We start from the raw sequence: 24409 nt of genomic DNA on the forward strand, positions 1-24409 counted from the left end.
CCCCAGACACATGTCCCATGTGCCCCCACATGGGTGTGATGGCCAGGGGGGTCCCTGCATTGTGCCGGGAGTGGAGCCACGGTGCTGTGCCGCTGTGCTGGGGCCAGCTGTGGAGCCTCCCCCACTCTGGCCCAGTTTGAGGGGCCCCACTGGGAAGGGGATGACTCAGTGCAGCCCCCCCCGTGCCCACTCCCCCATAACGTCACTCAGGAAGTATGTGCCCAACACTCCCGGTTCCCATTAGCTGGGGGGGGGGGGGTTGGAAGGCCAATGGCTGCTCCAGCAGCAGAAACTGCAGCATGCAGCCTCCTGCTCTGGCCGAGAGGAGAAGCTGGAGCTGCTGACGTTGGGGCCCTGTGCTGAACCCCAGCTGCAGGTCCTGGCTGCTGCTGGCCCCAGGTCCCTGCCAGCTTCTGGCCCCTGCCCTGCCTGGGGGGATGCTGCAGTGGGCAGAGGGGAGAGAGATGCTGCCCGTCCGGGTGACAGCCCCCTGCCTCCCTGCAGCACAGACCCGGTCCCTGGTAGGATGCCCCCAGGAAGCCAGGCAGAGGTGGGATGGGAGCCCATGGAGCTCAGCAGGTACTGCTGACCCCAAACTTGCCTTCTCCTCTGGCTACTGGCATGGTCCTGCCTGCTGAGCAGGCAGCAAGGGAGGGCAGAGAGGGCACAGGCGAGGTTGTAGAAAACCTGTTTATTTTATGAAAACATGTAGACAAGAGCAGGCGTTGCAGCCCTCAGATCAAACAGGTCCCCTGGGGCGTCGTGGGGCTGTGCCGCAGCCCCAGCTCCATGCAGGGGCCTGTCCCCAAGCCCTCCACCAGCACCGCACTCCCGGTGCCAGCACCTCCCTCCTCTGCCAGCCACAGCTGTGCTAGGCTGGCTGCTTCCACAGGAATGTCTGGATAGAGTCACCAGGAGCCATGGCCTCAATGAAGCCAACTTGTGGGTCAGAGATCCTGAAGGACACGTCCACAGGGAAGCTGTGGGGATGCGAGAGGGGATGCAGGTCAGAGGGGGCAGCTGGGCTTCGAGCTGGGGCACAGGGCTGAGCTACTCACCGATTCAAGACCACCAGGACGATGGCGCCGTCGGGGCGCAGGAAAGCCGAATGCTCTAGCTCACACCGGCGGCACTTCTTGGACACAGCCAGCCCAATGCGCTGCGAGCCCTCGGGGATGAACTTGCTGCAGGGACAAGCAAGGCCTGAGCGAGGTGCCTGGGATGGCGGCTAGAGCTGGCAGCAGGATCCAGCAGCCCCTTGCCAGCCACCCCCAGCCCCAACCCACCTGAAGTGTCCCAGGTGGTAGAACATGGGCTGCTTGTAGAAGACATCCTTGCTGCTGTCCACGATGATGGGGCTGTCCACGTAGTTCTTGCTCCAGTTGGGCCCCCCCTCCAGGTTCAGGGCCAGGTTCCAGTCGGTCCAGCCCGTCACGTAGTTGTTGAGGTTCTGCGGGGCAGGTGATGGTGCTGAGCCGTGGGTGGGCGCAGGGGGTGGCCGGCACGTTAACATCCCCTGCCAAGCCCTACCGTCAGGATGCTGTGACTGTACTTGCTCCCACGGTCCCAGCCACCCAGCACCACCCTGGGCTCCCAGAAGTAGGAGCCGGTGGAGGCCTCTGTGGAGAGGAGGAAATAGTCCGGGAAGAGGTGATGGGTGATGGAGAGCGTGAGGTCGATGGGCGCCAGGAAGTCCAGGTACCAGTGGATGCCAATGCCGCTGATGTAGGTGGCGGCCACAGGGTCTTTGAGAACCTGGCAGGAGAAAGGCGTCACTGGTGCACAGGGCTGGGAGAGCTGCCGTGGGGCCAGGATAGCCGCTGTGGAGCCAGAAGAACCACCATGGGGACTCACCACCTGGGCCCAGTAGGGCAGCATCACCCTCTGGTCGTCCAGGATGATGAGCCGGACATCACGGTGGGAGCTGTTGGCCAGCGCGGGGCCCAGGTCCCGTGCAATGAAGTCCCGCTGGTGCTCAGGGGAGAAGCCCAGGCACTGGAAGGGGTAGAAGACAATCTCGCCGGCCGTGGGCTCATTCCCCGCCGTCACTGCCCAGAAGGTCAAGTTGTGCTTGGCGTATTCGTCCAGGAACCTGGGCGTGGGGGCAGTTGGTGAATGGCCCCAGCACAGCAGCCCCAGCCCCACCTCCGGGCATGGTGACCCCGGTGCCCACTGCACTCCCAGGGCCCCTCACCGGATGAAGTACTTGGCCCAGGCCTGGTGGTACTTGTCCCCAGGGCTGCCCTTCAGTGTCCCCCTCCCTGTCATCGCACCATTCGTCTTCATCCAGACTGGGGAGGTCCAGGGGCTGGCGTACAGTGACAACGGCTGCTTGGCCACCGCCTGGGCTGCCTGGAGGATGGGGATCTGGGGAGAACCAGGATGGCAGTGAGCTCTCTGAGTCTGCCCCAGCACTGGCATCGCAGGTGGCAGGACGAGTCCTCTCCCTCCCCATCAGCAGGAAGATGCTTCCCTTCCCCATCCCATCCCATCTCATCCCGTTCCACCCAGGCTGCAGCCGCGGCACCTCGGGCTCACCCTGTGGGACTCACCTTCATCCGTGTGTCCTCCTCTGTCAGGTTGAAGTGCTTCAGCTCGAAGTCGCCCTCTGCGTCAGCATAGGTGTACAGGCGGATGGAGAAGTCAGTGCTGGCCATGGGGACACGCACAAGGTTGTACTCGATGCCTGGGGACAGAGCGGGTGGTGATGGGCATCCCTGGGGTGTATTCAGGGGATGCAGCCCCCTGGCTTCCAGCAGTCTCCCAGCCCTTTGGCATGAGTCTCAGCAGCCAACCCCCAGCAGGGGAGGCCGGACAGACTGGCTCTGCCACCCAGCAGCATCGCTCTGCCCCATGCTCACCTTCCTCGGAGAAATAGGAGCGGAGCAGGTGGTTCTGGGCATCCTTGGACAGAGACTGGATGTTGATGGCAGCTGAGTCTGTGACAGACCCACCAAAACCCTTCACCTTCTGGTACCGCTGTGCCATGTCCAGGGTGAGATGGAACTCTGCGGGGGACAAACATCATCACAGCTGCTGTGTACAGACGGACTCCGTTCCCTGGTGCGCAGGCAAGCGTCCGGCCGTGGCAGGTACCTGTGGTCTCGGCGTTGCGCTGGAAGTTACCCTCGCTGCGCTCCAGCCGCTTGCCAGCCTTGCTGCTCTCATACTTGACATAGGTGCCGAGGGCCGGTAGGACCACAGGGTCCAGCGTGTCGCAGTACGTGGCGCTGCAGGTGCACACCAGCGAGCCGTGACCGAAGTCCTTGGCATCGCAGGGCCGGCCGCCTGCGGCAGGAGAGACCGGGCAGGCACAGAGGTCTGCGGCAGGAGCCGCACTCCAACCCACCATGGACACCGAACCCACGGCTTTGGTGCCCCAAACCACTGACCCCCACAGCCCTCTGCTCGGGGGCACGGCGCCAGCACTTACCTGCTGCTTGCAACGCTGCCTGCACCAGCAGGAGCCAGCCCAGGACGCCGACGCACCCAGGCCCCATGGCACCTCTGCTGCAGCACGGCTTGGACAGATGCTGATGGCAAGCACCAGGGCTGGGAGCAGGGTAGCAGGTGTCAGCAACCAGCTCCTCTTACCCTATCCCAGCCCCGCACGGGGACAGAGACACAGGGCGGGGACAGCCCCAGCATCCCCCTGCCTGGGAGCCTTGGGGACCACGAGCACTCCCCTGCCACCTTCCCCGCTCCCCACAGCCTCAGCCCAGCGCTCACCTTCCCTCCTGCCCCGCTGGTGCCCACAGACAGCTGTGGCTGCATCCCAGCCCAGGGTGCAGCCCCCCAGGTGTGTGCCACCCCGCACCCACCGGCGTTCCCAGCCACCCACGCCAACTGTACCAGCAGCTTGGTTCGCTCCCATCGCCTCCCTCCCACTCCTTCTCCCTCCTTGCTTGTCCCATGGCTGTGTCACGCCATGCTGCTCCACACATCCCCCATGCCTCCCAAGCCACGGCCGGGAGGAAACAGCTCCATGCTCTCAACCCCACAAGTGTGGCAGCAGGGACTTGCCCAGCCAGAGCTACTTGGGGCTCAAGCCCCCAGGGCAGAGGGGTTCCGCATTCCCCTGCTCTCTGCAGGTGCTCCCACCCTGCCCTGTCCTTCCCACGATGCTGGGCAAGGAGCTTCTCGACAAGGGCACGGGAGGAGCCACCTCTGCGCCTCGGGACCCTGATGCCAGCCTGCTGCCCCTGGGCAGGGGGAGGCGAGGGTGGGATGGCACCAGCTCGCTGCTCCCCGAGACTGTGCAGGGTGGGGACCCGGGGCCAGGTGGGCTGTCCCACAGCCATCACCTCCTACTCCCTGCCTGGGGCTGATGCCCAGTGCCATGGGCATGGCCTCGTCATGGTCCTGCTGTCCAGGGCCATCCCCATCCCCACCAGCTGATGAAGCTGCTCTGGACCCAGAGTGCTCACCTGCTGCCAGAAAACCCTCTTGCCGCGTCTCTGCTGGGCGTGGGGCAGTGGGGCGGCAGGACCTGCTTTCTGGCTGTGCGTGGTAGGAGGTGACGGTGTCTGGTGGAGCAGGAAAGGTGAGTCTGGGAGAGGACAGCTCATGGGACTTTGTGCATATGAAGAGAAACCCGTGGATGATTTTGCAACCTTGCTCCAATGAGAGCTTTCAACACTCACCTCAACATTTGCAAAGCTCTCCTAAAACCTGTCCCAGTGGCCAGAGGGAAGCTGGCAGGGGGGCGGGGCAGGACGCCCACCAGCCCCCCAAGTGCCTCTATCGCCCCAGACAAGACCCCCTGCCTGCAGCCACCTCTGCCCAGCCCCAGCACAGTGCTCCCTTTGCAAAGAGCCCCACAAAAGCAGCCTTTTCTCCCCAGGACACCCTCAGGCAGGGGTAGGGCCCGCCATGCCCACCCAGGTGTCCCTGCTGGGGTCAGGCGGCTGCTGGGCCTCAAGTCCCACCTGGCAGCAGCTTGGCTTTGCCACAGGCACAGGCTTGCTGTCTGCAGCCAGTGCTGCAGCCATGACCCGTGCCCCACTTATGGCTGCACCAGCAACTTTCCTGGCGTGGGCAGGGGTTCTGCCAAGGCTGGGGGCAACCCCACGAGCAGCCAGCCACGGCAAGGACGACTACACCCCACTCCTCGCTGCCCAGCTCAGAAGGTGATGGGCGCAGTGGGAGGCTGCAGGTGCTGCGTGTCAGGGCCCCCACTCACCCCTGCCGTGGGGCCGTGCCCCCCCACATCTGAGCCCCATGCCCGCAGCCAGGCTGGGTGGAGCAGGCTGCAGCAGTTTATCATCTGCAAAACAAGCCTGGGCTCCGCACCTTCTAATTTGGGATCCTTCCTAATTGCAGGCACCTGCCCATCAGGAGAAACAGGAGTGGGGCAGAGCTACGGGAGAGGCAGCATCTGCCCACCCTGGCCCCGGCATCCCCCTGATGACGCTCATGCAGGTGGCCAGGGAGGCAGCCCCTCACCTGGGGACCGCTCTTCCTGCTGCGGCCAGAGCAAGGACCCCCCCAGCATCGGCTGTGGCCAGCAGGGACGATGGAGGTGATTCCTCCAGCCTCACCCTGGCCCCTCACACCCACCACTGAGGATGTTGCGTCCCTCAGTTTCCCCGTCAGCTTTTCGGCATGGAGGGAAGGTACAGCCCAGCGGCAGATGCATTTCCAGATGGCCAGGGAGCACAGAGCCCACCTGGAGGGGCTGTGCCAAAGCATTTCCCTGCACACACGTCCCTGAGCACTGCTGAACATCTGGGGGTGCAGGGGCTCCGTATGTGCCTTCCCTGCATGGCAGAACTTTGATGTACTTTGGGAAGTGCAGGCAGCCCAGCTGCCGTTTGGGCCGGCGCTACCCAGGAACATCGATAAAAGCGCGGGACGGGCAGATGTGCTCCATGAATGGGGCCGAGATGGAGCCCAGTGCTACCTTCATGCCACATTCCAAGAAAACAGTTGTTAAACCTCTTTTTTTTTTTTTTTCCTTTTTCCCCAACATCAGCAACTTCACAGCTCACACACAAGGGGAGGTAGCCAAGGACTGCTCTGGCTTTCTCATTCCAGGACTTCAAAGATGCTGGTAACGTTCCTAAAGGCTGGAGCAAGCAAATACTGTAACTGGTATTTAAAGAGAGCAAATAGGATGGCCAGGTAATTGCGGGCTGCCAGCTCGATGTCAGCCACGTCCAGAATAGAGGGGAGTCTGTCCGGAGGCCACACCAGTGGAGGGTGGCTGGATGCAGCCAGCAGTGTGAGGTCTGGAAGGGATGGCATCAACCTAATTTGTCTGCGAGGTTTGGTGGATGGGGACACTGATGTAATTTACTCAGCCTTTTTTACAGTGTCTGCTCTAGTGCAGCAGGAAATTTTGATTAAAAAAAAAAAAAAAAAGTAGGCTGGAGAAAACCAACGGCACATATGAAATGAATCAAGAGCTGGCAAGCGGCTGAGGCTCCAGCTGCAGTGATAAACAAGGCAGCCACACGCAGGCCACGGGGACGAAGCCCTCCAGGGGCACCCCTCGCCCTTTGCCGCCTCTCTGAGGAAAACCAAGCAATTTCCGAGAGCGTAAAGGAAACACTGACGGGACGACGCATACCGGAGGGAGCACGTCATGGCTTTACTTGGCGTATGAGACACACACGAAGGTTTCAAGGGAGCCACGTGTGAAAGCGTGGTCCAGAGGCAGAGCAGCAGGAGCTTTCAGGAGGCTGGGGGGTGCCGGGGAGGGAAGGGGGAGGCTGGGAAGCACCAGCAGCAGCAGCCCTGGTGAGACCCCAGTGCCGGGAGCACACACAGCCCCTCGCATGGGGGCAGGACCCCTGGTCCCTCTCGCACCCCCAGCAGTAGGTCACCACCCTCTTCCACCATTGAAGGATGCTGGAAAGGGTGGGGGAAGACCTGACACCCGGAGACCCCCCCAGCCACTTGGCGCCATCCCCAGCACTGCCCTGGCCATCACTGCTGGCGCCACAGGTAGGTCTGGATGGAGTTGGCTGGAGCCACAGTCTTGATGAAACCAACGGCAGGGTCTCGGATCCCGAACGGCACGTCCCAGCCAAACCTGGGGGGTAAGAGGGGCTGCGCAGGTTGTCACAGCCGGGGCCGAGCATCCCCTCACCCAGGCTGACATGCTGACCTGTTAAGGACCACCAGGACAAGAGCCCTGTCAGGGCGCAGGATGGCCACATGCTCCAGCTGACAGGAGAGATATCGGTGGCTGATGTGTAGCCCCACACGCTGCGAGCCCTCGGGGATGAACTTGCTGCAGGGAGAGGAGCAGGAGAGGGATCATGCCCCCAGTCTCAGGCTGGCGGCAGCACCTGAGCCCCCCTGCCCCACCTGAAGTGCCCCAGGTGGTAGAACATGGGCTGCTTGTAGAAGACATCCTTGCTGCTATCCACAATGACGGGGCTGTCCACGTAGTTCTTGACCCAGTTGGGGCCCCCCTCTAGGTCCAGGGCCAGGTTCCAGTCGGTCCAGCCGGCCACAAAGTGGTTCAGGACCTGAGCAGATGGGGAAGGGGCTGAGCAGGGCTGAGCCAGGCCCCCAGCCCCAGGCAGGCAGTGCCGGGGGGCCATACCGTCAGGATGCTGTGGCTGTAGTCGTCCCCTCGCTCCCAGCAGCCCAGGGACACAGAGAACCGGATGGTGAGGAAGCCACTGCAGGCCTCCGTGTAGAGGAGAAAATGGTCAGGGAAGAGCTTGTGGGTCGCCTCCAGGCTGCAGCTGGCTGGGATGAGGCCATCCAGGTACCAGTGAACCCCCACGCCAGCAACATAGCGGGCAGCGGTGGCATTGCCCAGGACCTGGAGGGGAGAAGAGGACATGCCTTGCACCAGGGCCACCAGTGCCCTGAGCCCCATGGGGATGGACGCACAGACCCCACACGCCAGCAGGGTCTTTTAGGGCCACCTGCCCCCACTCTTGTCCCCTCCTGCAGGACCACAGGCTCCTGCGCTTGCAGCCACCTCCCTTCAGCACCTGCACCCCATGCAGCAAGCCACGAGCAACAACCCGACATGGGTCCAGCACCCCACTGGGTACAGAGCAATGGGTGTGTGGGGACAGACGTGCCCCTTTGTGGGCTCCTCAACCCCTGCATGGCTCCTGCTGCTGCCTGGTCCTCTGCATCCTGCACCCCACCCCGGTGTGATCTTGCATCACTGCCCTGCCTAGTCCCCAGGTGCTGCTGGTTCAAGGTGAGGGAGGGATATGCTGTGCCCTCCCCTGCAGCTCCAGCCTCGCTTGAGGCAGGGGCATGTTTTCTTTTTTTTCCTTTTAGTTTAAGGTAATTCCCACAAACAGCTCTTCAGTATTGCGAAGGGTAAGCCAAATCAGCCAAAATTCTGCCTGGAGAAGGTGCTGGCATGCCAGCAGCACCTCTCCATGCCATGCTGCAGGAATCCAGGATGCAGATGCCACCTTCCATCCCTGCTTCAGCCAGGCACACGTGGAGGTGGTTGCTACTGAATTAGCCACCTTCAGCTCCTTCTCTGGCAGACCCAGTTTGCCTACTGCTCTGTCTAAGGCTCGGAGCGGCTGCTGGCTTAATTTTCAGCTAAAACCCAAGGCTTGGGTGGGACACGGAGTGGAGGGAGAAGAAGGAGCCAGACAGGGTGGCAGGCTTTGCTCTTCACCGCTTTGGCCCAGCGCAGGAGGTGGATGCGCTGGTCGTCCAGGATCATGAGCCGGGTGCGGTGGGGGCTGCGGGCCAGCGCGGGGCCCAGGTCACGGATGATGAAGTCCCGCTGCTGTGTGGCAGTGAAGGCGATGGTGGGGAACTGGGGGGGCGCGAGGAGTGCTGCAAGGGGCTCATTCTGTGCTGTCACTGCCCAGAAGGTCAGGTTGTGTTTGGCGTATTCATCCAGGAACCTGGCATATGGAAGGGGGGGCAGCATCAGCCACGCCTGCCCACCCTAACCTGCTCCCCAGTCCCCCCCCAGCCCTCTGTGGTCCTTAAGCATCCCGGCCCTGGGGAACGATACTTGATGAAGTAGTTGGCCCAGGTCTTGTGGTACTTGTCCCCTGCCTGCCCCTTCAGCGTGCCCTTCCCGCGGATGTCCCCGTTACTCTTCATCCAGGCTGGGGAGGTCCAAGGGCTGGCATACAGTGACAGCGGCCGCCTGCTCATAGCTGAGGCTCGGTGCAGGAGGGGGATCTGCAGGAGGGGGCAGAGGGTCCGGCTCAGCTCCAGCTGCAGCCTGCCGAAACTACATGGCCCAGCGCGGGAGGAATGGGAGCACTCAAGGCACCTCCGCAGGGAATGGCAGCCTGTGAGCACCACCCCATGGCACGGTGCCCTGGCTCTGCACCCTGCCAGTGCCAGCCAGGATGTGCCAGGACGTGCCCCAGAGGAGGTGCCAGCTCTCACAGGCTGTCCCCATGCACCCTGCCACTGTGCATGGGGCTCAGCAGCACCTGGTCACAGGGGTCCCGGCACACGTAGGAGCTCCGGCAGGAGAGGGGGACAAGGTGCCAATGGCAGTGGCTTCAGCCTCCCACCTTCATCTTCACGTCCTCCTCGGCCAGTCTGAAGTGCTTCAGCTCGTAGTCGTGGGGGATGTCGTCGTAGCTGTAGGGGCGCATGGAGAAGTCGCTGCAAGCCATGGGGAGCCGGATGAGGTTGTACTCAATTCCTGCAGAGCAGGAAGGCATCAAGCAGCACCAGAGCAGGCACACAGGTGATGGGCGTCCCTGCAGTGGGGACAGGCACAGCTGCCTCCAGGGACCCCAGGAGCCACCCCACGCTGCCAATACCCTCACTGCTCACCACTCTCAGAGAAGTATGAGCGCAGCAGGTTGTCCTGGGCTGGCTGTGACAGCCCCAGGATGTTCAGGGCAGCAGCATCGGAGAGGGACCCGCCGAAGCCCTTCATGTGCTGGTACAGCGTGGACATGTTGAGCGTCAGCAGCAGCTCTATGAGGGAGACCCTCAGCTCAGTTTACAGTGCCTGGGGGTCCTGTGGTGGCACCCACCACCTGCCCAGCTGCAGCAGGTACCTGGGGCATGCAGGCTGCTCTGGAAGCTCCCCTCGCTGCGCTCCAGCCGCTTGCCAGCCTTGCTGCTTTCGTACTTGACGTAGGTGCCCAGGGCCGGCAGGACTACGGGGTCCAGCGTGTCGCAGTATGTGGCGTTGCAGACACACACCATGGCATCGCGGCCGAAGTACTTGGGGCTGCAGGGCCGGGCACCTGGGGGCATGGTCAGGGCAGGGGCAGCTGCCAGCTCAGGGACACGTCCCTGCCAGAGCTCTCCTGCCTGCCCTGCGTGCTCCCACTGCCCCCATGCTCCACACCCCATCACCTCCCGGGGCACCCCAGCTCCTACACTGCCCCCGAGCTCCTGACCCTGTCCCAGGTCACCCTAGAACCCAAGCCACACTGTCCTATTGCCAGCCCTGTGATGTCCCTGCACTCACCTGCAGCCTGGGGCACCACCTGCAGCAGCAGCAGCAGCGGTAGCAGCCAGCCCAGAACGCCGACAGCCCCCATGGCTCCGGTGGGTCCCAGGGAGCGGAGCCTGCAAGCAGGGGCACCCTCAGCCAAGGCAGGTACAGGCAGGGATGAAGGGACAGGCTGTGCTCGCTGGCTGGATCTCCACTCTCCTCTGCCCCTGCTCTTTCTTCTGCTGCTGGGGAGCTCCTGCTGCATGCTCTGTCCTCCCACCCACAAAGACCCTTGCCTTGCAGGAAGGTGAGGTGGGTCCATCCCTCCCAGTAACACACAGCTCACCAGTCTCTGTCCCAGCTGCTCCCTGACCTGCACTGCTGCCAGCCCTCCTCCTCCTCAGGCACCTCCAGCCTCCCCACCTCGCCTTTATGGGGAGCCGCTGCAAGACCTCCCTCTGCAGCACACCCTCTGCCACCCCCACAACTCCTCCTTGCTCTCCTCCTGGCCCATACCTACCACTGGTCTTGGACCCATACCCTCATATGTCTCCTTGCCCCAGGATCTGGAGAACAGCAGGTCTCCCTCACCTTCCGCTGCCATGCAAGGGCATCAGCCCCCAGAGAGGAGAGACAGGGACATCATGCTGGCAGCTCTGCCTACGCAAAAGGCCCCACCAGCACAGGGAGGCACAGCATGGGGCAGTCCTGACAACCCACTGCAACACCCTGAAGGAAGAGCTGATTTCTTTCTTTTGTCAGGCAGGGTCTGGATGAATCCCTGGAAGCACAGCAGAGCCCATGGGCAGGCTGTCCTGCTAATGAGCTCTAACAGCACCTCAGTCAATTTACCCCTGCCCATCACCCCAGTTCCCCCATTCCCTCCTGCTGTGGCCATGCACCCAGCGTGGGGAGGGTCCAGGACCCCCAAGCAAGGATGGCAAACACGGCTGCGCGGCCCGGCGCAGCAAAACGACCCACCAGGTGTGGCCACACAGGAGCTGGGACCGCTGCCATGCCCTGCCCAAGCCTTTTCATTGCTTGCCCCACCTCAGCACACACCATGGAAGGCAGCAGCAGTAGCAGCAAGCTGGCAAGTGCCCCAGCTACTGCAAAGGCAGGGGTGCACTCTGGTCCCTGGCAATGGCAGCCAGGGCTGTGGTGTTGAGCCAGACCCACAGAGGGGAGCCCAGTGCCCTGACACTGGCTATGCCAGGAGCAGAGCTCTGCTCTTCTGAGCCTGGTGACAAACCATGCCAGGAGTGCTCCCTGCTCCTCTGAGAGCAACCTTCCCAGTCCAAAGAGCCAAGGCTGAACTGGGCCAGCTCACCCAGGCACACAGACACTGCCTGGTCCTGGTCACATCACCCAGGACATGCCCACTCCCATAGACACTCATGGACACACCCATCACTGCGGGGATACCCTCAGCATCTCTCCGCAGGGGTGGCCCAGGGGGGACAGAGAGCGGCCAGCTCCCAGCCACTGCTCCACCTGCTTGAGAGCATCGAACACCAGGGCTCAGAGTTTCCCCCCACAGGGTTAAACTGCTCCGTTAGCTCTCCCTCTCCGGGTGGAGCAGCACTTCATGACTAATTTTCTCCTTTTCTGGCATATCAGATGCAGCTGTGGGGCAATTCAATTCATCAAAGTTCCTCCTACCCTCCAGCACTGCCTGCTTGTAGTCCCACACGCCACGGGGTGCCTGGACCAGCTGCCATGGGGGAAGGGGCAGACAGGGCTGGGCTGGGCTGGGCAGCCCCCGGTTACGACTCAGGGGCAAACCGGCAGCCCTGGAAGGAAGCTCCTGGCCCCATCCCTCTGCCCCATGGGTCTTCCACCTCCAGCTGTGACTAACCTGCCAGCCGGCTGCTACACCCAAGCTAATAACCCCGACTTTGGGGAGGGGTTAATAGGGCAGCTCCTGCTGCTCCACAGTGATCACCTGCTTCCTGGCCACTGCTGGCCACCGGGGGTGCCCTGTATACCCTTTTCCTCTCTGTTTTGGGATCCGTCTCTGCCTGCTGCCTGCCCAGCCACAGCTCCCAGGAGCAGAAACACTGTGGAGGCTGCTGGAGCTCATCCCTATCAACACCGGCTGATAAGAACTTCCTGCTGAGCAGGAAAAGTGAGACCCAGGGGAAGGGCAACGCCTTGGCACAGAGCTGGTGGCACTGGAGATGCTGGGCAGCCCCACCAAATCCTCTCAAAGCCGCTTCTTGCTGGTGCTTCCAGCACGCAGGGGTTTCTCACGGTGTTTGCAGACCTGCCCCGCAGCGGGCCGAGGAGCCTGGGGGGGGGTGAATTTTGTCCCTTAGCCAGGCCAGCGGGGATGGGAGTCTGGGAACATGGAGCTGGGACTGAGCTACCTTTACAGGGAATGCAACTCTGAAAACATCAGTGCCAAGGCAGGAGCCAGGCACGCAGAGCCTCAGTGCAGCATCACTTCAGGCTCCAGGGTCCTGCCAGGCAGCTAGACCTCAGCCCTGAGCATGGGGAGACCCAGCCCTTGCTGGTGGCCACTGGTTCTAGGCAAGCTGCTGAGGGGTCCCGTCCTCCCAGCTGCAGCAGCCACCAGCTGGTGTGCGCCCCAAAACGACGGTGAAGGATTCACCCCCTCTTCATTTAACCCAGAGCTAGTTGGTCCTTCAGAGCCGAGCAGAGCACAGGGACAAGGGCACATGTCCCGGGATGATTCAGCATCCAACCATCAGCTTTTATTACCAGGGCCAGTAAAACGTTAAAGGAAGCTGGTGAGTAACAACCTGGGGAAGAAGCAGCAGGTGGAGGAGCAGTCCTGCACCAGGGCACAGGCATACTGGAAGCGGGATCCTGGGAGCGGGGCTCACTGTTGCTGTGATCCTGGAGAAATATTTCCCTCTTGTGGACAAACACAAACAGCCTCCGGGCAGGAGTGGGATGTTCCTGCCCCTCTGCACAGCCAGCTCTTCCCCGGATTCGCGCACCCCCCCCCCCCCCCCCCCCCCAGTGTTGTGGGGTCCCAGAGCTCCTGCCCCAGGGCAGCATCCCGGTGGGACCGTGGCACAGGATGTGCCAGCTTCTTAGGGTGACCCTGTCACACACTTTACCCACCGCCCGGGGCACTGCCGGAGCTGGCACTGGGCTGTGCCTGGCCCATGCAGCATTGCTGACAGCATCCCTGGGCCACATCCCACATGCCTCGACCCGGCTGACCCGGATCGGCCCAGCAGCCCTGGCCTCCCTTCCTCACCCTACCTGCAATTGTGACCTCCCTGCCCTAATCCTCTGCTCAGCACACCCTCCGAGCTCCCTCCCTCCTTCCTGGGTGTGCCCACACTCGGTGCCCACTCCCAGCCCATGCCTGCTTGCTCAAGTTGCCCCAGCTCTGTGGCAGGTGCTGAGCCCCTGGTGCACCCTCACAGCCTCCTTGTTGCAGCAGGGACCACTGTGCCCCATCCCTGTGGGGGACAGCACACCCCATGGCAAGGCCACTGCAGCCTGGCCAGCAACTTTCCCGGCAAAGCCCCTGGAGAAGCTTGCATATGCCCTGACTCCATCCACAGCCAGCTCCTACCCTGAACCCACCGTGCTGCAATGCTCCTGGAGCTGGTTCTGCCTCCAGCCCTGACCTCAGGGAGCACCCTGCACCGGGTGAGATGCGATCCACACAGGCCCCCAGCCCAGTATTGGGCTGCGAGTGGCTCCAGCTTGGCAGGAAAAGCACAGAAAGCTGAAGCTTGGCTGCAGTCCCTGCCCACAGCTTCCACCAAGGCAGGCGTCCAGGTGCTTCACCCCCACTCCTGCTCCAGGACCCAGAGCATCTGCATTGAGGGTAAATGCTGCCAGTTTCTAAACCTGCCTGCAAAGGGAGTGGGAGAGCACCTGGGCTCAGCACACCCCTCTGCCAGGCAGCACACACTTGGAACCAGGAGCAGACTGGTGCCTGGAACACCTCCCCAGCAGGGTAAGCCCTGCTGTGAGTTGCAGGGGGGGAGAGCAGCAGGGGTTGGGGGGGGGGGGGGGGGGCTGGAGAGCAGCCACCCCAGGTGCTCTGGGCTGCTCGTGGGACCCCCGCGGGCTCTGTGCCCAGGTGGCACCCAGGAGCAGGGGAGGGACCCGGACATTTCTCTTCCAGCTGCAGACATAGGGGCAGCATCAGCATTTAATGTCAGAGCAGCAGAAAACAGCAGTCACAGCCTGTGCGATCTCCATCCCCAGGGCACCGGTGCTCCCGGCCCTCCTGCATGCGCACGGCGCTCCCTGGCCCAGCTTATTCCTCCAGCTCACCCAAGTGCTCAGCTCTGTCGTGGCGCAGACAGAGGTGAGCTGCCTCCTCCATGCTCCCAGGCCTGAGCCCGTGGGCATCGTGGGGCTGCTCTCCTGGCCTGGCTCAGTTTGGCCCTTGGCCAGCCATGGGTGTCCCAGCCCTGTCACTGCCGCTGCCACAGGTAGGTCTGGATGGAGCTGGCCGGAGCCACAGCTGCAATGAGGCCAACCGTATCAGCCAGCCCAAAGGTGATGTTCTGCGGGGACCTGGAGGGCGAGGAGCAGCAGGGTCAGACCTGCAGCAGCTCCTGAGCACCAGCAGTGTGCAAGGCTCAGCAGGATGGGTCCCATGCTCGCGGGTTGGGCTGCATCGCTCACCGGTTCAGAACAACCACCACCACGGCCCCGTCGGGGCGCAGGAAAGCCGTGTACTCCAGGTCCATCTTCTTGGACTCTTTGGAGGCGATGAGCCCCACGCGCTGGGAGCCCTCAGGGATGAACTTACTGCATGGGCATGAGCAAGAGGCAACCCCAGGAAGGAAGTCAGACCCCAGAAAAGCTCCTCTCCCAACAAACCTGCCCTGCTCCCCTCCTGACAAGCTGCTACTGCAACCATGGAGCTGGAGCCCAGGCAGCTGAGAGTGTGCCAGGGGGCCCCGACCCACCTGAAGTGCCCCAGGTGGTAGAACATGGGCTGCTTGTAGAAGATGCCTTCACTGGTGTCCACGATGATGGGGCTGTCTACGTAGTTCTTGACCCAGTTGGGGCCCCCCTCCAGGTCCAGGGCCAGGTTCCAGTCAGTCCAGCCGGCCACAAAGTGGTTCAGGTTCTGCAATAGGACAGCCCAGATGTCTGTCCAAGGAGTGGGGTGCTGATGGGAGAGGAAGCATGCCGGCAGCTCTCTCCAGGGCCCACTGCACAGGGCGATGCAGGGGCCTCACCATCAGGATGCTGTGGCTGTACTGGTTCCCCCGCTCCCAGCAGCCCAGGATCACATCCCTCTCCCAGAAATGGGCCCCGATGCATGCCTCTGTGGCCAGGATGAAGTAGTCGGGGAAGAGCTCGTGAGTGGGCACCACCGTGTCCTGTATGGGACCAATGAAGTCCAGGTACCAATGGATGCCGATGCCGTGGACGTAGCGAGCTGCCTCTTCATCCTCCAGGACCTGGCAGGAAAAAAAGTTGGCCACCACCAGGTCCCAGAGGGCAGAGAGCCAGCCACCCCTCGTGCTGTGGGACGCAGGGGCCAAGCCCTCTGCAGGGATGTGCTGTACCAGCGGGACTGGGGCTTTGCCCCAACTCGCCATGCTGGTGGACCCCACGCTGCACTCACCACTTTGGCCCAGTGTGGGAGGTGGAGCCGGTTGTCATCCAGGATGATGAGCTGGATGTGGTGGTGGGAGCTGTTGGCCAGCATGGGGCCCAGGTCCTGTGCAATGAAGTCCCGCTGCTGCTCGGCTGTGAAGCCCAGGCACTGGAAGGGGTAGTTGTTGATGAGCCCGGCCGAAGGCTCGTTCTCCGCCGTCACTGCCCAGAAGGAGAGGTTGTGCTTGGCGTATTCATCTAGGAACCTGGGCACAGGGGAGAGGGGTGATCCATGGGGTCTCAGCCACTGCCGAGGATCCCCTGGGTATCTCCCTGCACCCCTTGCCCCAGGCATTCCTTACCGTACAAAGTAGTTGGCCCAGGTCTTGTGGTACTTGTCCCCTGCCTGCCCCTTCAGCGTGCCCTTCCCCACAAAGGACTCACTGGTCTTCATCCAGGTCGGGGAGGTCCAGGGGCTGGCGTACAGTGACAGCGGCCGCTTGCTCATGGCCAAGGCTCGGTGCAGGAGGGGGATCTGCAGGAGGGGGCAGAGGGGCTGAGCCCCTGCACCCCCCCTACCCCCCATCCTACCCCACTCCCTCCCACTGCTCACCTTCAGCTTTGTGTCCTCATCTCGCAGGCTGAAGTGGGCGAGCTCATAGTCAAAGGGAACATCGTCATAGGTGTAGGCATGGAGAGAGAAGTCGCAGCTGGCCATAGGGAGCCGGACGAGGTTGTACTCCAGCCCTGCCAGGCACAGGACGGGTGGGACAGGCAGAGGTGGGCAGTGGGACAGGAGGTCTCCAAGCCCTGCCAGTGTCCAGGCAGAGGCCCGCAGGGTCCCTGTTACCATCCCTCCTGCCTCCCCCAATGTGCTCACCTTCCTCAGAGAAGTACGAGCGCAGCAGGTGATCCTGGGCTGTTTCTGGCAGAGAAAAGATGTTCATGGCAGCCGCATCGGTAATGGAGCCACCAAAACCCTTCACCTTCTGGTACCGCTGCGTTGTGTCCACGGCCAGGACGAGATCTGCAGGGAGGGAAGCCAGCGTGATGGTGGGCCGCAGGCAGGGTCCGGCCCGTCTCTGCCAGCTGCAGCAGGTACCTGGGGCATGCAGGCTGCTCTGGAAGCTCCCCTCGCTGCGCTCCAGCCGCTTGCCAGCCTTGCTGCTCTCATACTTCACGTAGGTGCCCGGGGCCGGCAGGACCACGGGGTCCAGCGTGTCGCAGTATGTGGCGTTGCAGACACACACCATGGCATCGCGGCCGAAGTACTTGGGGCTGCAGGGCTGGGCACCTGGGGGCACGGTCAGGGCAGGGGCAGCTGCCAGCTCAGGGACACGTCCCTGCCAGAGCTCTCCTGCCCGCCCTGTGTGCTCCCACTACCCCCATGCTCCACACCCCATCACCTCCCGGGGCACCCCAGCTCCTGCGCTGCCCCCGGCCCCCCAGACACCCCCACCCCGCTGCCCCCGCACTCACCTGCAGCCCGGTGCACGGCCTGCAGCAGCAGCAGCCAGCCCAGGACACCAGCAGCCCTCATTGCCCCTCCACGTCCCCCGGCGGGTCCCGGGGTGCAGGGCCCGTGAGCAGCAGCAGCAGCAGCAGCAGCAGCAGCAGCAGCGGCGGCGGCGGCGGCGGCGGCACCGTCAAAGCCTCCCGTCCCGCTGGCACCCCGAGCCGATCCCGGCCGCGCTGGTTGCCAGGCCACCCCCGCAGCACCGGGCCCGCTGCCGGCCTCGCCTTTAAGGGCACCCGGGCTTCCCGTTCCGCCCACGCCCGGGGCGCCGGTGCAGGACCAGGAGCGGCACTGGCACTGGGCGGGCCGCGCCCACTGTCTTGTCCAACCGGGGCCCGGCCCTACCCCCGCGACGATAACGGGGCCGGCGATCTCGGGGGAGCCGCACGGGCGGCGGGGCCGTTCACCCCCCCCCCCGGTACCGGGAGTCCCCGGGAGGCGCAGGTGGGCACCGGCCACCGCCCCGCTTAGGCAACGCGCTGCGTCCCCGCTCCGCCCGCCCCCGCGGCCAGCGCCGGTACCGGCCAGGGCCGCCACCGAGGACCCAAGCAGCCGCTGCCCCGCCCCGCCGATCACGTGATCGATCAGCTGACCCGCCCGCCCCGCCCCTTCCCCCGGCGCCACCGGCCCCACGGCCCCTGGCGGGCGGCGGCCACATTTATTCGGTCTCTAGCGAGGGGCAGCGCGGCTGCGAGCGCCGCGGGACCGGCCCCGCAACGCGTCCCCGGGCGCAGCCGGGCGCGGGCCGTGGCGGGACCGGGCGGGACACAGGCACGGCCAGGGCAAGGAACAGGGGACCGGGCACGGCCGGTGGGGGGGGGGGGGCGGGACAGGGCACAGGCACAGCTGGCATGGGGGACAGGCACAGCCAGCAGAGGGGACAGGCACGGCTGGCACAGGGGACAGGCATGGCCAGCGCAGGGGGGGGACAGAGCAGGGGACAGGCACAGCCATCCCAGGGTAGAGGCACAGCCGGCACAGGGGACAGGGCAGGGGACAGACACGGCCATCCCAGGGGACAGGCACGGCTGGCACAGGGGACAGAGCAGAGGGGGACAGGCATAGCCGTTTCGGCCCCCCAGCAGACACCCCAGGGGACCAGCCCCTTGCCCTGGCCCCACCTGGGAAAGGGGCCCAAAAGAGGCCCCAGGGCAGCAGTGCAGGACCCAGCCCCGCCGGGGCAGCAGCAATGTCCAAGCAATGTCCGAGGGTCCTGGCCCAGAGCAGGACCCTCCCTCTCTGCACCAGGAGGGTCCCCACGGAGGCTGTGTCACAGGTGGGGGTGCATCGTCAGAGAACGCTCTCCTTGCAGGTCCCACTGAGGCTCCACGGGTGGCTGCGCTCCAGCCGGCGGGCGGACAGGAGCCGTCGCAGGGACGAGGTGGAGCTCAGATCCCCGCAGCTCTGCAGGTGGATGCCTTCGTGGGGCCGCTCCGCTCCTGGCCAGGCGCTCCAGGGAACCTGCAACCCCGTGGGGACAAGCTGCAGCCGCACAGACGGCACCCCTAACCACGGCACCGTGCCCTCACCTGCCCTGCCAGACAGCCGGTGCACCAGGGGCAGCCAGGCAGGCACGCAGGGCAGGAGGACAGAGGTGGCGAGGGATGGTGGAAGTGTGCATCACGCGCATATGCTGTCATTAAGGATGGGCTCGTTCCTACTGGGGCCTCCCGGGGCTGCGCAAGGTCTCCAGCTTCCCATAAGCTGAGGCCAGGATGTCCCAGCAATGGCCTCCAGGCTGTGGTGACTCAGGGGCAAAGCCAAAGCCGTTGTGACATGCACGATTTTCCCACTTGTGGCTACAGTGGGGACCGAGGGGAAGGGGCTGCCATGCCAAGAAGGGCTGGGCAAGGACAGTGCCGCAGGAAGGAGGCTCTGCCTGCAGCCCCTGCCTGCAGCTGGGGTGCTGACACCATGGGGTGCATGGCAGGGGGACAGAGACCCTGGAAGGACCAGCGTAGAGGTGCTGGTAGAGACTGCAGGGCAGGAGAGGGTGTGGATGCGGGTCCCTGGGAAAGAGGAGCTGCCCCTGTCCCCTGGGGCACCATGGCTGCTGGCACCCACCTGCTTGTGCCCCTGGGAGCTGTGCCCGGGCACCTCAACACCAGCTGCTGGGCTACGCTTGGGTCTCTGCAGGAACCTGGCCACCAGCCCACGGGTGCCCCGGCAGACCTTGAGGTCCCCCAGGGAGCGGGTCGTCGTCTTCGACAGCTGCTGCGTCACCTTCTTGGAGGGCAGCAGCTTGCTCTTCCCTGTTGAGCCAGCCCGGAGCAGTGGGGGGGAGTCACAGTGCGAATGGTGGAGCAGGCAGGCCTCTGAGCACAGCCCTGCAGAGACACTGCCGTCAGATGCCAGGACACTGCTCCTGATGGGACGTGACCCTGCAGCCCCTGGGATTCCTGCTGTCTCCCCTCCACAGCCGGTGGGAGTGGTACCACCACAGGTCTCCATCATCCCAGCCGCAATGGGGTGAGCCCAATCCCCAAAGGGCTACAGAAACACTCCCCCACCTCTTTGGATATCCCAGTATATCCCAGTGCTCTGACCTGTATCTGCAGAGGAGTTGGACACGGTGTCCTCCAGTGCTTTGGTATAAAGTACTTCCCTGAAATCTGCTAGGAGCAGAAAGAGTGCTCAGGCTTTGGCAGCACCCCACACTGCTATGTGGACCCCCAGCACAAGCCCAGGCAGCACAACCCACCCAGCACCCCCCTCCTCCCAGCCCAGCAGACCCCACCTGCTCCCCCCATTCTCCTGGCACAACTGCCCACCTCAGACGGGCTCTAATCGCATCTGGTCACAGAGAAATGCAGCCAAAACCTGCGGTGCATCCCGGCTGCACCAGACAGACACTGCCGCACGCACATCCCCATCCCAGCATCTATTGCCACCTACCAGCATGGCTGGCCGTCAGGATGCCAGGGTCACTGTGTGACCTCAAGAGCAGGCGCTGGCTCAGCCCTGGGGCCGGGGACGAGGGGCAGGAGGTCTCGCTGTTGCGCCGCGGGTGGCAGAGGCGCCCGGTGTCGGGCCCCGCAGAGCGGCCACTCCCGCGCCCCTGCAGCGAGCCCTTCTCCTTGAGCCGCACCTCAGGGAAGCAGGGTCCAGCGCAGCGGGCCAGCCCCTCCAGGCGATTGCAGCTGTGGGTGACAGCCCCCCCCACCAAGATGCCGTCGTGGCTGGGCTCTGCTGTGGAGCAGGAGTAGGAGCGCTCCCCTCGCACCCGGGGCTGGGGCATCTCCTCGAAGGGCCCCTGCAAGCCCAGCGTGGGGCTGCGTGCGTGGTGGCTGCACTGCACACAGTCCACACTCAGGCAGTAGTCCGCACGGCTGCGCTGGATGGAGCGGAAGAGGATGTAGTCGACGGAGCGCATGGAGCCCTGTAGCTCCAGTAGACATGAGTCCTCCGAGGGGCTGCTGTCCCCAGGGATGTCCATGATCTCGGACATGATCAGGGACCCACTGTCCATGGACACTGCAAGGAGCGGAGTGGACATGAGTGAAGAGCTGCCAGGAAAGGCCGGTCCCCCTTCCATCCCACTGATGCTGCAGCCTGAGGTGCACCGATGGGGCATGCTCACCTTCTCCGCTGAGCACGATGGAGGGGACGCGGTCGCAGGTGCAGGCGTGCGAGCCGTCCATCAGCTGCGAGTCAAACAGGGTGGCCTGTGGGATGACGTGGTCAGGGCACAGGCAGAGCAGAAGCCCAGCCCTGCCTAGCCATTCCCTGCCCACAGCCCCATCTCCCACCTGGCTGTCTCCCCGCAGCCCCATCACAGTCTCGTAGGAAGGGGGGAAGTCGGTTGGGTAGAGGGGCACGGGGCTGTCCATGGAGCCATTGTAGGTGATGCTGTGGAGGCAAGAGCAGAAAAGCCACATCAGGTGGGACAAGCCCTGCTTGGGGGCAAACAGGCCCCCAGCTCCTGCACCACGGTGGCCCTGCTCCACCAGCCTCACTCCCAGCCAGGTACCTCTGCGCGTCGGTCTCAGAGCTGCAGGTGTACTCAGGTGGGTAGTAGGGGGGGGGTGGCACCGGGGGCACAAACTCCTCAAAGTCCATCATGCTCTGCAGAAGAGTGTTGGGGGGGGATGTGCATTCCAGCGTCACAGAGCTCGAGCGCTGGGGGACCAGCTGCAGGGAGAGGAGAGGAGGGAGAGCTGGGACCCCCTGTCCAGAGATCCAGCAAGGGATGCACATCCCGGGCTGTAATCCGCACCTGGCTGGGGCCAGGTCCTGCCCTGGCACCCCAGGGACCCCCAGCCTGGGAGCACTGCTCCCTAGCCCCATCTGCTCCTGGGCCAGGGCTGGGACTCACCACATGGACAATGTCGAGGGAGAAGATCTGGATGCAGCACACAAGAGCAGAGAGTGTGCAGATGATGGTGGAGAAGACGGTCAAGCCACAGACGCTGAAGAGGAGGTCCTGGGGAGGAGTGGGGTGAGCTGTGGATGCCCACAGAGCATGGCGGGGTGCACAGCCGCTCCCCAGGGAGCCCTTGGCCCCCAGGTCCCCCACCTTGAGCGCCACACGGATGCTCCGGCAGTTGGGGTTGGGGAACATGGTCAGCATCTCACTCTGCCGGCTGCAGGATGTGGGTGGGGGCTCTGAACGGGCCTGGCAGCAGACACACGAGTCCCTCTCCTGGGGACAAGGAACACTGTGAGGGACCTCTGGACGCTGTGCTCTCCCCCAAGAGCCACTGGCATGTCCAGCCACCAGACCCCTGCTCCACAGCTCCCCATGTCTCTGGAGCCCTGCAGCCAGGGACAAAGTGCACTCAGTTGCCCAGGCACACGGGGGCACTGCTGCAGCCCCTGGCCAGCCTCACCCTCTCGCAGGCCTCCAGGGACTTCACCAGCTGTGCATTCTGGCAGGACAGGATGGACCCAGCGAGGCTCAGCATGACGCCTAGCACTGACAGCAGCGTGAAGAAGGTGATCTGCAGCGGGGAGGAGAGGGGCTGCCAGCCGGGCAGGGCTGCGGAGCAGGGAGCCGATGCACGCGGCTGCACGTCCAGGGCCACGTGGGGCTGCTCGGCCCCCTCATGCTGCCCTCTCCATCCTGACCCCTCGCCTGTGGAGGGTCGCTCCCCCCCAACACCTACCACCAGGGTGAGTGGCCGCTTCCAGGAGACGATGCCAACGAGCCCACACAGCACCAGCTGCAGACACACAAGCCTGGGGGTGAGGATGGGGAGGGGACTGTGCCAGGCAGTGGGGCCCAGAGCAGTCCCTGCCCTTGGGCAGAGCCCCCCAAGCCCTGCGGGCCTGGAGCTGGCCCAGGAGCAGCAGGGCTGTAGGGGCAGTCCCAGTGCCGCAAGCCAGGAGAAACTGCTGATTCAGGGCACTGGAGATCCTGGGGACTGCGGGCAGCTCTGTGCTGGACAGCGAACCCAGGCCAGAATCCATGCCGCAGGGTCGCCGCAGGGGACCCAGGGTCTGCCAGGGTCCTGCCCTCACCCCACGTACGCAGCTTGGCACGGGAGCAGGGCAGGGCTACCCGGTCCCCCATCCTGTTGCCACTGCAGCACCCCACGCATCTCTCCCTGCCTGCGGCTACACAAACCTGCTCAGGGTTTGTCCAGAAGTGTCTCACCTCAACACATACCCTGGATAGCCCCTCGCACCGCTCCGGGGGTCCCCATCCCTCACAGAGTCACCCTGGGGGAACCCTTGGGATTCTCCCACAATGCACTGCAGCAGCCACAGGCAGAGGGTGGGGGAGCAGCGGGGCTACACTCCCCTGGGACCAGCAGCAAATTCAACATCCAGGGAGCTGTACGGACCCGGCAGAGCAGGTCTCTGCAGGACCCCTCCACACACTGCCCCAGACCCAGACTTACCGAGAAGCCGGCCCAGGACGGGCAGGAGTGCCGGATCTTGGTGGAGGGCGTCATGGTGGCCGCCACCAGGCTGAAGGTGACGATCAAGACGCCCAGGATGACTTGGATGAAGCCCAGCACCAGCAGGATCTGCAGCCAGCTCCGCTGGACATGGAGGTGGGTGAGGCTGCGAGATGTGCGGCCGGTCAGCGAGCGGCTAGAGTCGCTGGGGGAGGGCATGGCTGCCCCGGGCGGCAAGTGGGGGCAGCCAGCCCCGGAGCCCCGGGGCAGCCGGCGGCACCGCGCCAGGACAGGGCCGGCCCAGGGGAAGCAGGAACGGACGCTCTGCAGGAACGGGCCGGGCTCCACCTTTCGCCTCCCGAAGGATGCTGACGGCAGCTCTTCCCTGCCCCCCGGGAGGGGTGCTCGGGGCAGCGCCCACGGCCACACGGGACCGGGGGCCGCCAGAAGCCCCGCGGGGTGTCCTGGGAACGGAACCGGCCTCACCGATACCTTCGGGTCCCGGCCGGAGAGCCGGCCTAGAGCTCCCAGCCGCAGGCAGAGCGCGGCCCCGGGGCTTCGTCCTCTCTCGCCGTCCCTCGAGCGCCGGACCCCCGCCGGGGGATCATGCCGCCCTGCGGAGGCCGAGAGCCGCCGCCCGGGACGCGGCGCCCGGGCCAGGCCGCCGGCTCCCGGGGCAGCGCCGGGAGGCGGGACCCGCGGGCCGGGCAGCGGGCGGGGGTCCGGCCGCCGCCCAGGAGCATCCTCCGCGGGCGCAGGGGCCGGGGTCCCGCTGCCAGGAGCACCCCCGGCTACGGGCCGGTACCGGCGGGCGGCTACCGGCGGGCTCGCCGCCCCGCGCCCCCCAGTCCCGCGCGGAGCGGCTGGCGGGGACGCCCGGGCGGCGGGATGCTGCGCGGAGCGCGGCCGAGCATCGCCCCCCGCCCCCGCCGAGCACCCGGTGGTGGCCTCCGGGGATCCCCGCTCCGCCGGGGCCGCAGCTCGGTGGCCGCGGCTGCGGCAGGAGGCGGGCGGCGGAACGGGCGCGCCCGAGGCGCAGGGCAGCTCTGGGGACGCTCCCGCCGCCGCCCGCACCCCGGCGGCAGCTCGGGCCGCGCCCGCACCGGGGCCGCCCCTGCGCGGCACGCCGGGAGCTGT

At 64.7% G+C, this 24409-nt stretch overlaps 3 protein-coding genes across 6 annotated transcripts; all 3 read right to left on the reverse strand.

Annotated features, from left to right (window-relative positions):
* Positions 1-696: 696 nt before the first annotated feature.
* LOC128145892 (lysosomal acid glucosylceramidase-like) lies at positions 697-4557 on the reverse strand. The gene is made up of 11 exons (XM_052796691.1): positions 4428-4557; positions 3434-3552; positions 3097-3288; positions 2862-3008; positions 2553-2686; positions 2195-2367; positions 1855-2092; positions 1531-1755; positions 1287-1450; positions 1059-1184; positions 697-980 (listed from the first exon to the last, which is right to left on the reverse strand). The coding sequence occupies exons 2-11, from the start codon at positions 3498-3500 to the stop codon at positions 872-874; spliced, it is 1575 nt and encodes a 524-aa protein (XP_052652651.1). The 5' UTR covers positions 3501-3552; positions 4428-4557; the 3' UTR covers positions 697-871.
* Positions 4558-6582: 2025 nt separating this feature from the next.
* LOC128146146 (lysosomal acid glucosylceramidase-like) lies at positions 6583-17991 on the reverse strand. Of its 2 annotated transcripts, none has more exons than XM_052797285.1 (10): positions 10394-14359; positions 9975-10166; positions 9745-9891; positions 9477-9610; positions 8960-9132; positions 8612-8846; positions 7556-7780; positions 7315-7478; positions 7112-7237; positions 6583-7036 (listed from the first exon to the last, which is right to left on the reverse strand). In XM_052797285.1, the coding sequence occupies exons 1-10, from the start codon at positions 10680-10682 to the stop codon at positions 6931-6933; spliced, it is 1791 nt and encodes a 596-aa protein (XP_052653245.1). In that variant the 5' UTR covers positions 10683-14359; the 3' UTR covers positions 6583-6930. The 2 variants fall into 2 exon arrangements, with proteins under 2 accessions (XP_052653245.1, XP_052653246.1); XM_052797286.1 differs by lacking the exons at positions 6583-7036; positions 7112-7237; positions 7315-7478; ... (5 more) ...; positions 9975-10166; positions 10394-14359 and adding exons at positions 14487-14875; positions 14987-15112; positions 15274-15437; ... (5 more) ...; positions 17016-17207; positions 17393-17991.
* Positions 17992-18073: 82 nt separating this feature from the next.
* Positions 18074-24377, reverse strand: ENTREP3 (endosomal transmembrane epsin interactor 3). 3 transcript variants are annotated; one of them, XM_052797783.1, is made up of 12 exons: positions 23273-24377; positions 22535-22591; positions 22259-22369; positions 21946-22071; positions 21745-21852; positions 21400-21560; positions 21179-21278; positions 21010-21094; positions 20325-20903; positions 19976-20044; positions 19494-19756; positions 18074-18890 (listed from the first exon to the last, which is right to left on the reverse strand). In XM_052797783.1, exons 1-12 carry the CDS (start codon positions 23489-23491, stop codon positions 18720-18722), a joined length of 2049 nt encoding a protein of 682 aa, XP_052653743.1. In that variant the 5' UTR covers positions 23492-24377; the 3' UTR covers positions 18074-18719. The 3 variants fall into 3 exon arrangements, with proteins under 3 accessions (XP_052653743.1, XP_052653742.1, XP_052653741.1); XM_052797782.1 differs by having other exon boundaries at positions 19976-20041; positions 22259-22407; positions 22535-22607; XM_052797781.1 differs by having other exon boundaries at positions 22259-22407; positions 22535-22607.
* Between the last annotated feature and the right edge of the window lie 32 nt (positions 24378-24409).

This window comes from Harpia harpyja, chromosome 9, assembly GCF_026419915.1.
Source record: "Harpia harpyja isolate bHarHar1 chromosome 9, bHarHar1 primary haplotype, whole genome shotgun sequence".
Lineage (NCBI taxonomy): Eukaryota > Metazoa > Chordata > Aves > Accipitriformes > Accipitridae > Harpia > Harpia harpyja.

What these genes read in the sequence shown, in the direction of transcription:
- ENTREP3 (XM_052797781.1), bottom strand. Translation starts at nt 23,491, where the DNA reads ATGCCCTCCCCCAGCGACTCTAGCCGCTCGCTGACCGGCCGCACATCT. An exon ending in TCTGAGACCGACGCGCAGAG is followed by an intron (nt 21,279 to 21,399) that starts GTACCTGGCTGG and finishes TTGCCTCCACAG; the next exon opens with CATCACCTACAATGGCTCCA. An exon ending in CATCGTGCTCAGCGGAGAAG is followed by an intron (nt 20,904 to 21,009) that starts GTGAGCATGCCC and finishes CGCTCCTTGCAG; the next exon opens with TGTCCATGGACAGTGGGTCC.
- LOC128145892 (XM_052796691.1), bottom strand. Translation starts at nt 3,500, where the DNA reads ATGGGGCCTGGGTGCGTCGGCGTCCTGGGCTGGCTCCTGCTGGTGCAG. An exon ending in TGCCCTACTGGGCCCAGGTG is followed by an intron (nt 1,756 to 1,854) that starts GTGAGTCCCCAT and finishes TTCTCCTGCCAG; the next exon opens with GTTCTCAAAGACCCTGTGGC. An exon ending in GTCCTGGTGGTCTTGAATCG is followed by an intron (nt 981 to 1,058) that starts GTGAGTAGCTCA and finishes GCATCCCCACAG; the next exon opens with CTTCCCTGTGGACGTGTCCT.
- LOC128146146 (XM_052797285.1), bottom strand. Translation starts at nt 10,682, where the DNA reads ATGGACCCACCTCACCTTCCTGCAAGGCAAGGGTCTTTGTGGGTGGGA. An exon ending in CTCATACTTCTCTGAGAGTG is followed by an intron (nt 9,611 to 9,744) that starts GTGAGCAGTGAG and finishes CCTGCTCTGCAG; the next exon opens with GAATTGAGTACAACCTCATC. An exon ending in TCCTGCGCTGGGCCAAAGCG is followed by an intron (nt 7,781 to 8,611) that starts GTGAAGAGCAAA and finishes TCTCCCCTCCAG; the next exon opens with GTCCTGGGCAATGCCACCGC.